Source organism: Haemorhous mexicanus, chromosome Z (genome assembly GCF_027477595.1).
Source record: "Haemorhous mexicanus isolate bHaeMex1 chromosome Z, bHaeMex1.pri, whole genome shotgun sequence".
Classification (NCBI taxonomy): Eukaryota; Metazoa; Chordata; class Aves; order Passeriformes; family Fringillidae; genus Haemorhous; species Haemorhous mexicanus.
In genome coordinates this window covers 80,390,943-80,406,930 of record NC_082381.1, presented here as the reverse complement: position 1 = coordinate 80,406,930, position 15,988 = coordinate 80,390,943, and the positions used below count along the sequence as shown (strand labels likewise).

At 42.7% G+C, this 15,988-nt stretch overlaps 1 protein-coding gene across 3 annotated transcripts in view; it reads left to right on the top strand.

The window, feature by feature from the left end:
* LOC132322419 (phospholipid-transporting ATPase ID-like) overlaps positions 1-15,988 on the top strand; it is an 85,335-nt gene that overhangs the window by 36,086 nt on the left and 33,261 nt on the right. For all 3 annotated transcript variants that reach the window (XM_059836897.1, XM_059836896.1, XM_059836898.1), the window contains 7 exons: positions 5,445-5,558; positions 7,650-7,748; positions 8,633-8,694; positions 10,274-10,346; positions 10,516-10,586; positions 11,716-11,798; positions 15,550-15,708. In XM_059836897.1, coding sequence (XP_059692880.1) covers positions 5,445-5,558; positions 7,650-7,748; positions 8,633-8,694; positions 10,274-10,346; positions 10,516-10,586; positions 11,716-11,798; positions 15,550-15,708 — 661 coding nt within the window. The remainder of the gene's footprint in view (positions 1-5,444; positions 5,559-7,649; positions 7,749-8,632; positions 8,695-10,273; positions 10,347-10,515; positions 10,587-11,715; positions 11,799-15,549; positions 15,709-15,988) is intronic.

Sequence of the window (15,988 nt, the reverse complement as noted above, 5' to 3'; positions counted from 1 at the left end):
GCTCTCACTGACCAGGGTGCAGTCCTGCAGCATCTGGATGGCAGGGACAGGGCAGGATGCTGGTGATGGGGTCCATCCTGCTGATTCCAGACAGGGTGAGGTGATGAACCAGGGCCAGGGCCCTCTTAGGGAGCCCAGGCAGAAGTGGTGAGAGACAGGGCTGAAGACAAATCTATACCAGAGGTGCAAGGTCCATCAAGGAAGTAGAACTGGATAGATAAATCAGGGAAACAAGGACAGACGACATTCTGGAGATGGGAACTTCTACAACATAGCTCAGGTGAGGGTAGAAGGCTCCTGGCTGAGCTTAAGTGAACTCCTGAGCTCTGGACAGGGGTTGTGGCTGGAGACACCAGGTGAGGTCAAGGTCCTCAAGGCATATCAGGCCCCTGAGAAGCACATAACGATTGAGCTGTGCCAGATGTGGTCTTCAGTGAAGTCCACAGACTCCCTTGGATCAAGTCTTCCACTCTTCATCAGATTAAGACTCATGGAGAGAATACTCCCACCACACTGGCTGGGAGTCTTGTTGTGTGAAACCATAATGAAAACAAAACAGTGGTTTGGAGTTTGTCTCCTTTGCACCACTCAGCAGTGCTCTGCCCTCCCCTTCTTTCCTCCTTCCTGACAGGCAGCAGCTTCAGGTACTGAGCCAAGCCAGAGGAGAGCACAGTGCTGTCAAAGGGGATTTCTCAGAGACAAGACCTTTAGGTTATTGGGCTTGGCTTGTCTCTGAGCAATGCCATGAGGTTATCAAGCCATGCACCACCATGACGAGGACACTCACCACACTGATGGTTAACTGCTCAGTAGTGGGGTGACACCAGACTGAAGGAACAACACAGGAAAACACGACTAGTGATCATGCTTTCCTACAGATTTTCATGTCATACCTCACATGTGATGAGATCCTGGAAATCACTTCATTAGTGCTGCCAAGAGAGGGTCAAGGGGTTGCATATGTTAAGACATTCCTATCCTTTTTCTGTTTAAAAAAAAGAAAAATGGGGAAAAAAATAAAAAGGAAGAAAAGAGAACTGTTCTTTGGAAATTGGCATTTTTATCTCTAGTGTTTGGCCAGTCTGTTACTCCTGGGAGTTTACTTTTTTACAGGGACTTTTACAGGGACCAGATTAACACCACCACATCCTTTTGGCCTTTATCAGTCTTCTGTTGAGCTGTGGCTGCTCCCTACCATCAGGAATAAGTCAGTGAACTTGGGAGTCTTAAAACTGGTCTGGTCTGGAGTAATGTACTCCCTGTGAAGACAAACCTTGGTAGCACATTATGCACTGTTACATGAGTTTATTAAAAATTTTCATGAGCACATTCACAGCCCTGTGGTCACATTTCTGCTTACGGCTTCTGTGTTCTTTCCAATGGCACTGCTGCAGTTAAACAGAGCACTATGGAATTGCACTTCTGCCACCTCCTTGGTGAGGCTTCACCAAAACTCCTGGGAAAGACATTTCTGCTGCTCAGCTGTTTCATTGGTCTGTGCTACACATGTACCAATGAAATTGCCAAGTGTTGTGACATAACACCTCCCTGTGGGGTCACCAAAGTCTTGCTAAAATTTACTTGGGGCAAGATTGTCCAGCTGCTGGGAACTATTATGTCACTGAGCCAGGGTATAAATTCAGAGGGTCAATGCCTTGCCATACACTTTAGCCCCTGTAATCTAGCCACAAAAGCATCAGTGTCTCTTATTTCCAGTGACTTTTATGGCAAGGAGATGATTTGTTTGCTCAGCGATCTAAGGTAGGAGCCATCTGCTGAGTTTTGCTTGCTGTTGGACGTCACAGGCGGGCTTCTGAAAACACCCCCAAAGTAACAGCTCATCCACCAGATCTGGACTTGTGTAACTGTGGAGAGATGAGCACTATTCTTAGGGACAGCATTTTGGTGGAGTCACACCTCCAGGAGGTGTGAATCTAGCCCCTGAAAAGAGCAGATGAGAATAATCCCTCACCCACAGACAACATTGCTCTGGTGTCAAGCTTCGCATCTGGAGAGCTCCAGGCTGACTGTGGGTAACCACGCTCAGACCTGCTCATTTAGGACACAGGTGCATGCAGGGACTGCCTTTGCACAACCAGAAGTCTAGGGCAAATCAGGAAGTAAATGTAAAGCTCCCCATCTTTGTGCTTAGCCCATAGAACTACTCTTCTTAGCTGTTGTTTTTCATGAATCTATAGGAAAACCAGAAGTTTCAGTGAGGCCTCTCAATTCCTAATTGCTGTTACAAAGATTATTCCTCTCCATGACTTTTTCTCTATGGGAGTCTCCCCCACTGAAGGCAGAGAGTAGGCACAGTGAGGCAGATGATGTGTTAGAGGCATTGCTTGTGAAATCATGGCTGCATGTGGACTATTTAATGCACTGCAGTGATGCAGGCTCCTGTAGCACCCCTCCCACCCCAGAGTCAGGCTCTGGTCCAGCTCTAACCCAGTGACAGGGTTTGATCATGCTAAGCACCACAGAAGAGGATAAGATCAAGAGCAGAGGCCAACTGAGATTTCCCTGTGGCTGGCCAAGAGCCTGAGCTGTCAAAACACACAGCCTGAAAAGATAATCAATACCTGAGAGAAATGGTTTTGCTCAGCCTGGAGAAAAGAAGGCTTCAGGGTGACCTAGCTGTAACCTTCCAGTACCTGAAGGGAGCCCATAAGAATGATGGAGAGGGACTTTTAACAAGGGCATGTAGCAGACAGGGCAAAGGAATGGCTTCAAACTGAGCGTGGGTTTAGATTAGATACTGGGAAGAAATTATTTTCTGTAAGGATGTGGAGGCACTGGCACAAGTTGCCCAGAGAAGCTGTGGATGGCCCATCCCTGGAAGCATTCAAAGCCAGGCTGGAGCAGCCTGGTCTGGTGGGAGGTGTTCCTGCCCGTGGCAGGGATAGCTGAAATGAGATGATCTTTAATACCCCTTCCAACCCAAATCATTCTATATTTCCATGATTATATGATACCCTGCATAGTGCTTCAGCTGTACCTGTGATGTGAAAATGCAGTTTTGATTTGGAAAGGCTGAAGTTTTCTCTAGTTTGTCATTATAATTTGCTGTTGCTATGCCTTTAGCCCCTGAAGTCCATGAACAAGTTATGTGTTTAATTAGATATATTTATAGTAATTACAAGTTCTTTTTTTCCTGGTGATTAATTTTAATTATAGATTCTAGAATAATGAGAAGATTCATGGTAATACTCCCTGTCCTTATCCTCAGGTCTAAAGTGCCCTAGTGTCCCAAAAGGCAGTATGTGCCCAACAATATAATGATCCTGAGCAACTATGGAGAAAACACAGACAATCCAGATTCCTGCAGTTAAGCATTTGGAAGCTGTTATGTCTGGGGTTTTTACCATGTCTAATGGCAATAGGAAATAAAATGAATGGCTGTGGTCCATTCAATGATTTTTCTGACGTAATTAATGGACAGAAATAGAAGGCAGGAATTGAAATAAACCACTCCCATTCTTTTCTTATTCCCTTCTGAGATTTTTGCAGGCAAAGATCTATAAACTTTATCTGAGTGTTTACTGAGTAGTTTTTCCCATGTTATATGCAACCCTCTGAAATCTGTTGATGCACAAAGGTCAAGTCCCCTGCATTTACTTTTTCCTGCAGCAACAATCTTCTGTTTTTTCTTTAAGTAATTGGTCATAATACTTGTCCTCAGAAAAGTGGGCAGATTTCTTTCTTTAGATCCAGCTTTTATTAAAAAATCTGCTAGATTGTGTGCCTGATGGACACAGTCTTGTCAAGCAATTTAGTTCCTAGTATGCTGTGTTTGCAGAGGATGCTCTTTCCCCATTGCTTCTGTTTCAGCAGTGTTCATGGAGCCTGTCCACGACACATACCCCACGGTTAAGGATTTTGAAATAAACCAAATTTAACTACACGTCATGGCAAGGACAGAGTTAACCACACTGGCAGGTAGCCGCATGATACTAGGAGACAGGCAATATTGTATATATGATGATCACTGATAAATGTATTTTCTTGCTGGAGTGCAATCAAGAGGAGGATTTGGCTAGCTCTTCTATGAAGGCTGTTTTAATTTCTGCCCTTTTAGAGATTTACTCATTTGGCTTGTCCAAGGGATAAAACATGATTTTAATGCTGAAGAACATACGCTGTACTGTGTGACTGAAGGTAGAGAAATCCAGTAACTGCCAAAAATGGAATAGCTTCCCCCACACATACCTTTCAGTGGTAACCTGAAATAATTGGTTTAGAGCTGGAAACATGCGGATGCATGTCAGTGTAGATGTCGAGATCCCGGATTAATGCATAGATAAGAAGTGGGCTGTGATTCATACTTAGTAGCTTCTGTCCTCCCACCAGCTTAGCAGTATCTAAAGGCTATTACAAATACCACAATCACCATTTTCTCTCCTGTTGAACCAGCATATTTATTATGGAATTCAGGTGTGCTTCATATCTGCCTCCTTCGGCTGTCACACCTTAGGTTCCCTGGAAGGGGGTTAATGGGCTCTCAATTGTCTGGAGAGCCTCTAGGGGGAAAAAATGTAAGATGTGCTCACAACAGGGGGGATTCATCCTTCCAGAGCTAAACCTGGACCAGGGTCTGTTAAACATCGTTTGAAAAGATGGTCTAGCACACCTGAAAACTAAAGGCACAGCAGCAGCTGGTGGGTTAGTAGGATGCATTGAGCCTGTCTGGCTGGTGGCACATATTGGACCAGGCTGCTCTCATCTTTGGGGTAGAAAATACCCCGTCCTGCAATATCAAGCTTAAGTCTTTCTGTGGTTTGAAAAAGACAGACTGGGGTAACCTCTTCTTGTGGCTGGAGGGGCAATTTGAAATTAGAAAAGGAAACTGGAAATAGGGAACAGAGCTCTAGCTCACTTACTGAAATAGTGAGTTCTTGTATTAGTGACTGTTTGCACAACACCACATCCAAGTGATTTTTGTGGAGTAGAAACAAGTCATCCGTTGAAGCTGCTGAGCTGAAAGTTTGCTGAATGAGCTGAAAATGATAATAATGTCATATTCTGCTCCTGGGAGGACATATACCTCCAGTAGGGTTGTCCAGCCAATGGGTATTTTAAAGCATCTGACAAAAAGCATCAGAAAAACTGTTGTCTTCTGGTTACAATTCTCAATTTTCTTTGTGCACTGTGTAAGTAAGAAGACTATTAATAAAGGGAAGATGTTGTGAGCAACAGCATACGAGTTAATCTACCTGCAGCAGCACTGGCATAAGCCGAGCATCATATTTTCACCCATTCCAAGAGGAATTCTCTGTTTATCCAGACTTGACATGTTTGTGTGGGGGAAAAGGAAACGCTTTTTGAGCTGCTGTTGGGAACAATGCTATTGCTAAATATAAGCAAGTAAGACACAGTTGAAATGTGTTGTGCTGTAATTTTGTTTCCTGTTTTACCAATCTTTATTTTAATTTTTTTCCCTACAGAACAATTCAATTAAAACATCGAAATACAATTTCTTCACTTTCCTGCCTCTCAACCTGTTTGAGCAGTTTCAGCGAATAGCCAATGCTTACTTCCTTTTCTTGCTGATTTTGCAGGTATGAAATCACTGTGCTGTTTCCAGCAGATTGTTCTCTGTTATCAAAGCCACTCTATGTTTGACAGGTGTAATGAAGCTTGTAAATAGCAAGCTATAGTCCTGGTGTGAATTAGCATCTTAGTAAAATCTTACAGTACATAGAAAGTAGGGCAGAAAAAAGCAATTTTCTCTTTTACCTTTGAATATGAGGGTTTGAACTAAATGAAGGAAAAAAGTTAATTAGTTTTCAACAAACTGTGCAACTTTTTCATGCCCTGCTCTAATATCCCTTTGTGTCTACCTCTGAGTGCTCCTGGCTGTCCTCAGATTTGCATTACCTATTCATTTTGTATTATAAAGCCAAGTTGTCTCTTACCCATGGATTTTTAAGGTGAATTCCACAGGCAATCACAAAGGAAAACAGCAAGAAGGACACCACATTTGCAGCCTGTGGTGTTTCCCTGGGAAGGAAGGAGTTAACATCGGGAAGGCTCAAGGTTTTGGCTAGTTTGCTTAAAGCTGGATATTGCTGCTCCCCTCTCCAGGGTGAGGAGGTGTCCAGTACGGAGTGTGTCAGACTCTGGCAGCACTGTTGAACCCTGTGGATTGCCATGGCATTGTGTTGCACTTTGCTCATCACTGCTAATGATACCCTGAAAGCTGAAAACACCGGATAAATTGATATCAGGATTTCTGCCCCTTTGCACCTTGCTGTGTACTCTGCCATTGTTGAGTCATACCAGAATACGTTATCAAAAGAAGGGTATAATTTTGATTATGTTTCAAGCTTAATGTTTTAAAGTTGATCATTTCACTGCACACAAATTTGCAAAATAACCCATCTCAAATGCTTTTTTTTTTTACAATTTCAGCTGAAAAAAGTATAGGTGAAACGTGGTTAAGCCTTCAGCAAACCACATATGATCCTTTTTGTTTATTTTCAGGGAATGAATTTTTGAAATTACAGTGCATCTATATTTTTCAAGAGAAGGTGCCTTTTCAGCTGAGCTGAGAGCACAGTTCCTGCGTTGTTGTGCTGCACTCTAGCTGCTTGTCTGTCAAATTCATAGTATTCCAAAGTATTTGCCTTAAATTATTCCACTGTGTGTTTTGCTAGGCCATTTAGGGTTGACTATATATAAAAGCACACAGCTTTTTCTTTACATCAAGGTAACCTAAAGAGGGCAGGCATTAGTCCACATATTCCTCTCTCTATCCCTGTGGGACTATTCCTGCATCAGGAGTGGATGCGATGGGCAGGCTGTGGGGACTCTGTCTCCCCCTCCTTTGTCACAGACCAGTGGGACATGCATTTTCCAAGGGAGGTGAGAAGGCAGCAGTTGCAGCCTGTACAGCTGAGCAGGGCTGTGGTGCCTGTAGGATCTGGGCTATGACAGTGCATAAATGCCAACTTCACAATGCTCTTCTCAGATCCCAACTGAGGGACACACTACTGCTGGTTTCACGTTGCTCCCATTCCTAGTGCTGTGCTTCTAGAGGAAGGGGAGAACTGTGTGGGGCTGAGACACCTCCCTCTGCTTGACTGACAGCCTAAGAGAGTCACCTTCAACTCTTTGGTCCTCTCACTGTTGAAGATGTAGGAAACAAAAGTGGCTGTGCTGCTCTTGGGAGAGCAAAGTCAGCCCTGGCAACATCTTGCATTGTCCATTGATGCAAAATTTACTTCAGCAAAAATCTGAGTAGTTACTGAAACAAAGAACAGAAGTTTTTGAGGGCTCTGCACAGCTGGTTTTGCTCAGATAGCTCTTGAATCTCTCACAGCAGGCTTGCCCATGTCAGTACTTCCAAAGAAATACCCTAGGGATTCGGCAATCCTAATTCTGCAAACAACACTAAAGAGCTGCTCACTACACTTTCTGACAGCTCCATTTTTCTAACTTAAATTATAGCTTGTTTTGGAAGAAAAACATGGTTCCCTGGCTCTCCCACCTTTGGAGGGGGATGGATGACATATCAGGGATGAAGCTACAGTTCTGCCTTTATTCTGTATTCAGGTATCATAGAAAAATGTTGACTGCAGCTTGATTAGGCAGCAGTAGTTTTCTGAACTGGCAGGAAGTGTCTTAACTCAGATTTTTTCTTCCTACAGTTGATTCCTCAAATTTCCTCACTGGCCTGGTTTACAACAGTGGTGCCCCTGGTGCTGGTGCTGGCTGTATCAGGAGTCAAGGATGCCATTGATGATTTTGTAAGATCTGTATTTCTGACCTGTACTTTGGAGTTGGCCTGTGATTTTTCAGCACAGTAACTGAAATAAACTGCTTAAACTCAGCTGGTGGCTGGCACTCAAATGGGGTCTGAAATTAAGTCCCCAAAATCTATAGTTTGTTACTGAAACAGGAGCTAGAATTTCCAAATTGCTGAACAGCGCAGCAGTTCCATTGACTTTCTCTGAAGCTGCTCAGCATGTCTGAAAATGTGATCACTCATAAATATGTCTGGATGCAGGCACAGAAATCTTCCTTAGGCTTCCACTTTAGAGAGCTCATCCTCTGTCATCCAGTACAATGTAGGTGGGAAAAAAAAATTGGTAAGAAACAAGTGCTCAACACACTTGTGATTTTTTAGACTTGCTCAGCTTTGGCCAGAGTCTGCTGCCATCAGAGCTAATGGTCAAAAGCCCAACTGACTTCACAGAGTAATATTAGAGCTGAGTTTAACATCTGATTTTCTCTCCTTATTAAATGATTTTGATGTTCAATGGAGCAATGCCAGAACATCAGTGGCCACTTTCTGTATGAGAGCAGAGGGATGAATTTCTCTGGTGTTTACAGACTAAGGTGGGTGGGAGCAATGCCAGCTGAGTCAGGGCTGTGCTAAGGTGACATGTAAGGCTCTACCCTCCTTCTTCTCTCCAAGAGCAAGCCCGGTGTTGCCTGTTGCCCTTTGCAGACTGGTTATGCTCTGTGTCACTGCCATAAACATGTGCTGGACACTGACTCAGTTGTGACCTTAATCTGCCTGATCCATTCAGGCAACTGGGTGGAAACCCAAAATGTTAATGAACTGCCTAGGGCTCCTGTGTGTTTGGTTTCCTGGAAATGCCTCTTAACCTTCTGATCCAATTTTCAGAATCGACACAAAAGTGACAAACACGTCAACAACCGCCCAGTCCAGGTCCTGATCAATGGCATGTAAGTCCTTTTTTGCTGAAGTTCTCACAGGGAAAAGCATTTTATTAGTAAATAGTTTTAATTTTTTTTTTTTTTTTTGTGTGTGTGTGTGTGTGTGTGTGTGTGTGTGTGTGATTCTCAAGGATCACTAAACAATTTCAAATTGAATTGTGTTTCACACCACTAGTTCATCATGCAGTTTTAGATTATGTGTCTGATTAATGAACCCTAAACACAGTACCAGAATCTGTGCAGACATTATGGCTGTGACCTTGTGCTGACAAAAACAAAACTCTTTCTCTGTTCCTGGGTGTTTATGTTCAAGTAAGAATTTCAGAGTCTTGTATTACTTGACTCCTTACCCCACAAGTAACATGCAAAGCTATCTTCCGGGTCCATTTATACTCACAGCATTTATTTTGCATGAAGGAAAACTAGGCATTATCAATAAGATATTTCAAATTAAGAAGCTGGAATATCTCCTTCATATATTTCATTATACTTTGAGTGAGTGTAGCACTTCTGGCTTAGATGTACCCAAAACATTTCAGATGCGTGCTTTGGACATTGTACTGCTAGTTCTTTCCTGCAGAAAAAATAGCAGAGGCTTTGGCTTTCGTGGCAGACAGATGTGTTTGCAGCTCTGTGGAGTCCAACTATGCATAAGACACAGCTGTAGACAGCTGAGAAGTATTTTGTGACTTTTTTCCACACTATAGATAGCAGTATGTTGTGTAAACTCCAACAGATGATCAAACAGTTAAAAATATAAGTGGAAACTGAAGAATAGGGACATAGTTTTTGTGCTCTCTGCTAAGCAAAACAGTTTCTTAGTTTACTGTGTATTAGTTACTGTGTCTAGGAAGCAAATTTTGACACAGAAATTTTATAATGTTTTGCCTTTTTCAAAACCTGGAAACCACAGATCCTGTCCAGCTCTAACCAACACCGAATAAGCAAGATCAAACTGAGTTCAAGCTTGAGCTCCCAGTCCTGTTTTGAGACTGATCTTTCTCACCTCTAGAATTTTCATATACAGCTATTTTGGCTGTGTTGGTGCCTGCAGTTTAGCTGGCTTCCTGTGTGCACATCTGGCTTAGTGCTGCGAAGACCACTGCACCCATGGCTCAGACAGTCAAGTGCACAGCCAAAGCAGCTGCACTGACCTTCCTGAAAGCTGGTTGCTCTTGCCCTTAGCACCACCCAGAAAACCTTACACAATCTGCAGTTTTCCCAGATGAGGTCTCTAACACAAAGCAGAGAGGGTTTTTTGAGGCAATGCGTCCCTTTAAGAAAAGGAAGGAAGGGAGCAGTCACTGCAGAGACAAGGACAAGGATAGTGCACATGGGCTGTACTGCTGTTGTGGGGTTTGGTCTCAACCCAGATGGGTCAGCCCAAACAGTGCTTTTATTGATTTTTCCTGGGTTTTTTTGTACTATGGTGGTCCTCCAGCTTAGTATGGATCAGGACACATCATGGCAGGCCCTGTTCCCAAGTCCTGATGGAATCTACAGTCTGGCTCCGGGAGCAGAGCTAAGTTCCCCGCTTTCCCAAGAGGCATTTGCTGTATGTGCTTACTTACAAGAGATTTCCTTGCAGGTTAAAGGAGCAAAAATGGATGAATGTTCAAGTGGGGGATATAATAAAACTAGAAAACAACAACTTCGTGACAGTGAGTACCATTTGTCTCTATCCTGATCACAGTTAATCTCTGCCACTCTTATCACTCACAAGAAAAGCAGTCGTAGTGATGATGTGGCAGTAACCACAACCAGCAGTGCTGTGCAATGCCTGCTGACTGTGTGAATTCATGCCAAGTCTGTCTGTCTATCTGTGCTCAGGCTGATCTCCTGTTGCTGTCGAGCAGTGAGCCACACAGCCTGACGTACATCGAGACAGCCGAGCTGGACGGGTAAGTGAGCCTGGCGCTGGCGCGCAACCGCTGCCACCACTGCAAAGCCACGGTCCTGGGGACCCTGGGTGCTGCAGGCATACTTGCCATAGCTTTGGTAGCAAGAGTTTCATAACATATAGAATAAACTTTGGGTTGGTATCTTGAAAATAAAGTCTTCTGGCGGATACTTTTGCTTCTTGAGCCAACATCATGTGAGGAGGGGACTTCACTTATCAGTGACAGCTCTTCTAACACTGAGAGTTAGTTAGACACATGTCCCTACAACATCCCCATCAGAAGCTGTTGCTTTTTTTCTCCTCTAGTATTTTCCTTGAGACAGATTATCTGGGTGAAATAATCATAACTAATAACTCTAGTAATCTCCTTTGGTCTGTTGTAGAATAATATCAATGCAAGCACACAGCAAAGGCTTCCAAATGCTGCCCATTCCAGGACACAACTGGCTACAAAACCAGAGGGCTGTAACTTGCATTAATTGGAATAAACCAGAGCTGACTCATCTTTATGACCCAGTTTGCATTACCTTTCCTGCATTGCCCAGAACTAGCAACAGTCTGAGTGTCTAAGCAAGACCAGAGATTTTAAGAAATTGTCTCTCCAAGGCCCTACAGACAGCCCTCTGGACTTTCCCCATCTGATTTCTGCTTAAAATGGGTTTGTAGTTTTCATACACACTAGTGCCACTTCTAAGAGGCCCTGAACAAATGCAGTATTCTTTTGACATTGCATTTCCAGCTCCTCAGCTAGCTAGACCCAGGATTGAAGTAATTTTCCAGATCAGAATACCATGGGACAGAAGACTCAGAGCTCTCATATACGCTTAGATACCCTGGGTTTAAATGTGTCATGAGTGACAAGGGTAGAGAGTGCGCTGCTCTGTGGTGAAATTAAGACAGAGCCACTTCACCTTTGGTACTATTCCTCAGAATTCCTCTGAATGCCTGTCAGTGCAACTGAAAGAGACAATCTACACTCTTTGGCCAGGTGAAACAGATGTACAGTATCACAGTTCATCAGATGGCTAAGGAAGAAGACTGTCCTCAAGAGCAGAAGTGATTTTCAAGGAGAGTTTTCAGTTCACATATGACTTTCAGTTCATGTTTTTTTCTTGTATTGTTCACCACAGTGAAACAAACCTGAAGGTGAAGCAGGCACTAACAGTCACTGCAGAGCTTGGAGAAGATCTTCAGAAGCTGACCGAGTTCAATGGTGAGTACAAATGGAAAATCCAGTTTACAGATGATTTGCCCAAATTACAGAGAGTGGTTGAGACTCTTCCTTCCAAGCTGTCCACTGCTCCCTGCTAGGTTTTCTCTGCAAACAGTGCCAGCAAAACAGAACAGGCACTCTGCAGTATGTACAACAGGAGTCAAAACCACATGTAAAGGAAAAGGTCTCTCTTTGCTTGCAGGTCTTGGTGCCATGCATGGCTATAACCTGACTCTACCTTGGTGGCAATTCTTCTGGGTGGATACTTTTCTTTTGTGTCTGTCTGAACAAGTCAAGACTACCCTCCTTGAAAGCCAGCACAAGAGTTCACATAACTGCACAGTGGAAACTGTTTTCCCAAAACCTTATGCTTAGTTCTGGTCTCAAAACATTTTCACACTGCACTTTCACACTGATGTAGCAATGCTGATGCACTGATAACATTTATCTTCTGATCAGTGGCACTTCCCAGACACCACACACACCTGAGGACTAACTGTGCACACAGGACAGGTGACTGAAGTCTCACCCCGAAGCCTTCCCTTTTCTTTCTCAATGAAACAATAAAGACTGAGTTTTAAAATATCTAAAGGCAAGCTTAACAAGAAACATGTCTTTTCTCAGCACTTTTTTCTGTACTAAATACAAGAATAGAATAGAATAGAATAGAATAGAATAGAATAGAATAGAATAGAATAGAATAGAATAGAATAGAATAGAATAGAATAGAATAGAATAGAATAGAATATTTTAACTGGAAGGGGTCTACAATGATCATCTAGTCCAACTGCCTGACCACTTCAGGGCTGACCAAAAATTAAAGTATGTTTTTAAGGGCACTGTCAAAATGCCTCTTAAACCTGACAGGCTGAGGGCATCACTCACCTCTCTAGGAAGCCTGTTCCAGTGAGTGGTCACCCTCTCAGTAAAGAAATGCTTCCTAAGAGGTCCAGTCTGAACCTCTTCTGGTGTAACTTCAACCATTCCCATGTGTCCTGTCACTGGATACCAGAGAATACTTAGCAGCACATGCAGAGAAAGGAGCTAGACCTGTCAAAGCCAGAATACTCCATCCTCACACATCATCTGTCTGTGGAGAGAAGATGAGGGAACAGACCAAGTGGTGTTAGTCATGTTCTGCAGTGCTCTGCTGGCTTAGATATGAGGTCAAGATTACAGGAGGAGTTATTATGGAAAGGGGTGGAATGAGTGCTGCTGTCCTTGGAATGCCTTAAGGATTGCAGGCTCTCAGGAAATACTTTTAGATGTAGAGGGAAAATAATTTTAGAAAAAAAAGTTTCTGAAATAAGTGGATGATTCCAGGACAAGTGGCGGGGATATGGCAAAGAGCATAGCTGAGACTGTCTCTGGTAGAGTTTCTTTTGCCTTCTTTGTTGAGGTTTTATGCAATAATATGTGTGGGTTTTGCCAAGTGTCAGCTCAGTACATCAGGATTTCTTTTAAATGATGGCTGAGGTTCTGGATGTTTTACGTATTGAGAAATATGTTTCTACATGTACAGTTAAATGCTTAATGTTAATAATTGGAGTGGCATGCCTTGATTGTTTTCCTGAGCAGGCTGAAGTGTCTATCAATTTGTAAGCAAAATCTTAATCTTAGATAATCTTTCAAGCATGCTTAGTGTGATGATTATCTAAGGGCACGGTGTTCTTGGAAGTGCTTAATTAAAAAAACATGTAAAAATATTTTGGAAAATTCAGAATTTTCTTATTGGATATTTATTTATTCTCTAAATCTCTGTTTTACTTTTGTTGTAAATAAAAGTGGCCTCTTCATAATACTTGAAATGAATAAAATGTTTCCCAGGATGATTTATATTTGACAGTGTACTGGGAAGAGTGCCTGGAATCAGACCCAGCCTTGCATTTCCCTTAGCAAACCTCAGTAGAAATGTTTAAATATTTATGTAACTCTTTATCTAATTACTTTTTAAGACAGGAAGAGAGGACAGGGTTGTGCAGCTAATACAGGCACTCAGTGGAATGCTTAATGTGAGTTATGATGTTTGTTTGATGGTTCAGATAAGGAGGATGCTTGCAAAACACTGAATTTCTTGGTTTAATTTGGGGAACTGGGAGACCAGAAAGGCAACAGTACTTTTCAGTTACCCTCTACTTACCACAGTTGGCTTGACAGTATTTAACCCTTTCAGCTGAAATGCATTCCAGATTCCTTACTGCTGTTACTGGGTGAGGGGGACAGGAGGCATGGTCCCTGGCTGTGGTGCCTTCAGTTGCAGAGCTACTGGGCTCAGTGCAGTTGCTCTGGGGGGACTTCTAGAGCTTCTCAATCTTTTGTGCTCAGTCTCATTTGGATGAATCCCTTTTGATCTCAAAATCAGCACTTCAGAAGCCCAGACCCACCTGCTTATGGGAAAGCAGATGTGGACACGTGAGGGGCTCACAGGAGCATTGTCCCAGAGCAGGCACAGTGTTCCTGGTGGGAGACCATGCCCTGGGTTTGCTTTGCATTGTGCTGTCTGAGGTTCCAGTGCAAGGACCTTGTTTCATGTGTGCTTTTCAAGGTGTTTGTAAGGGTGGCAGTGAGATGGGCCTGGTTACTAGAGACTTTTAGAAATGATGGGGCACAGGTCTGGTCCTTGCTGGACTAACCAGATAATAAAACAGAAGAGTAGCACAGTTGTTAGTATGAATTCTCATGCCACATGTGTCACTCAATTTCCTAATTATTCAATCTTTCATGTCTTATGGTTGGTCTGCCCTAGATTAGAGCTCCTCTTTTGATCATTTGCAAAATGTTTGATTTTAAATCTGTAGTGGTGAAGACGATCATGACACTTAAAGCTGTACTTTTCTTCGGACTTCTCTGGATTTTGTTTCCAGCCTCTTGAGCTTGGTGTGTAAATCTGACAGCAGCTAGAAGAACTATACTCTGCAAATGCTAGTATTTTAGTAGGTATTTATAGCCTGTGATGAAAATAACTGCTGATTAAGTGAACAGACTGAACTCTTGGATTGCCTTTCAGTAAGGCATATTTGTATTTTCCAGTTCTCAATACATCCACAGGGCTCTGCTTTGAATCTTTAAATGTCAGGTGCAGAGTTTGATTTAAATAATCATTTTTATACTGAGGTATCTGAACGCATATTATTACAAGAAATAAATATAAAGCATGGAAATAGACACTCCAATCACTTACAGTGTCTGCTCAGTGGCCGAAGAAGGTAGTGGTATCTTTTAATGCACTCCTGGGAACAGATGAAATTAAAAATCAGTGAACAAAGATACCTCAGTTAATTACTGTTCTGCAGCCTTTAGGCTATGATTCTATTAGCTTGGGCTCCTGCAGTTTGAGGGAAAATGAAATAGGAAAAAAGGTGATGTCAGCAGTTTTAGCTAAAGTTATCCAGTGACATCCTACCACTCTATGAACTTGCTGTGAATGGATTAAAAGTATGTTGCTAGTTCAACATTTCTTCTCACCCACATAGAAGCTGTTTTGTACTCTACCAATAAAAAATTGCTGTGTTCAAAGAATTGGACAAATGCAAGTTCACTGCGGTCCCTTCAATTATGAGATGAATATGGGGAAGGAGCAACATCCCAGAACATCAGTAAATATAAGATATAGAATGGGAATGACAGAGTTAGGAGTCGGCTGTAACTAGAGTGTGAAATATTGTCTCTCTGAGGAGCAGCTGGGAATGCAGTATTGATGACACCTTTCTGGACCAAGATTTCCATTTTTGCTTTTACAATCTTTTTACAGGAGAAGTCAGATGTGAGGCACCAAACAACAAATTGGATAAATTCACAGGAACTCTTACTCTTCGTGGAGAGAAATATGCCCTGGACAATGAGAAGATGTTGCTGAGGGGCTGTACTATCAGGAACACAGAGTGGTGCTTTGGGCTCGTTATTTATGCTGGTAGGTAAAAAGACTGACATGCTGATTGCAGAGCCCAGCAGCACTAGGGTGGGGATACATCACACCCAGCATGCACAAAGGAAGCAAGTATTTATGTTTCTACCAGGTACAAGAAGAAAAAAGTTTCTTGTTTCAGAAATCCACTCAGCAAAATACAGGAGGGGAGTTTTGATCGATGACCAAGAAAGAATGTAACAGTTAAATTTGGTTAAGAATTCTCTCAAGTGTATTGAAATAAACACTGTGTATCATTTCTATGTGATTTTCATCCACATTGGAA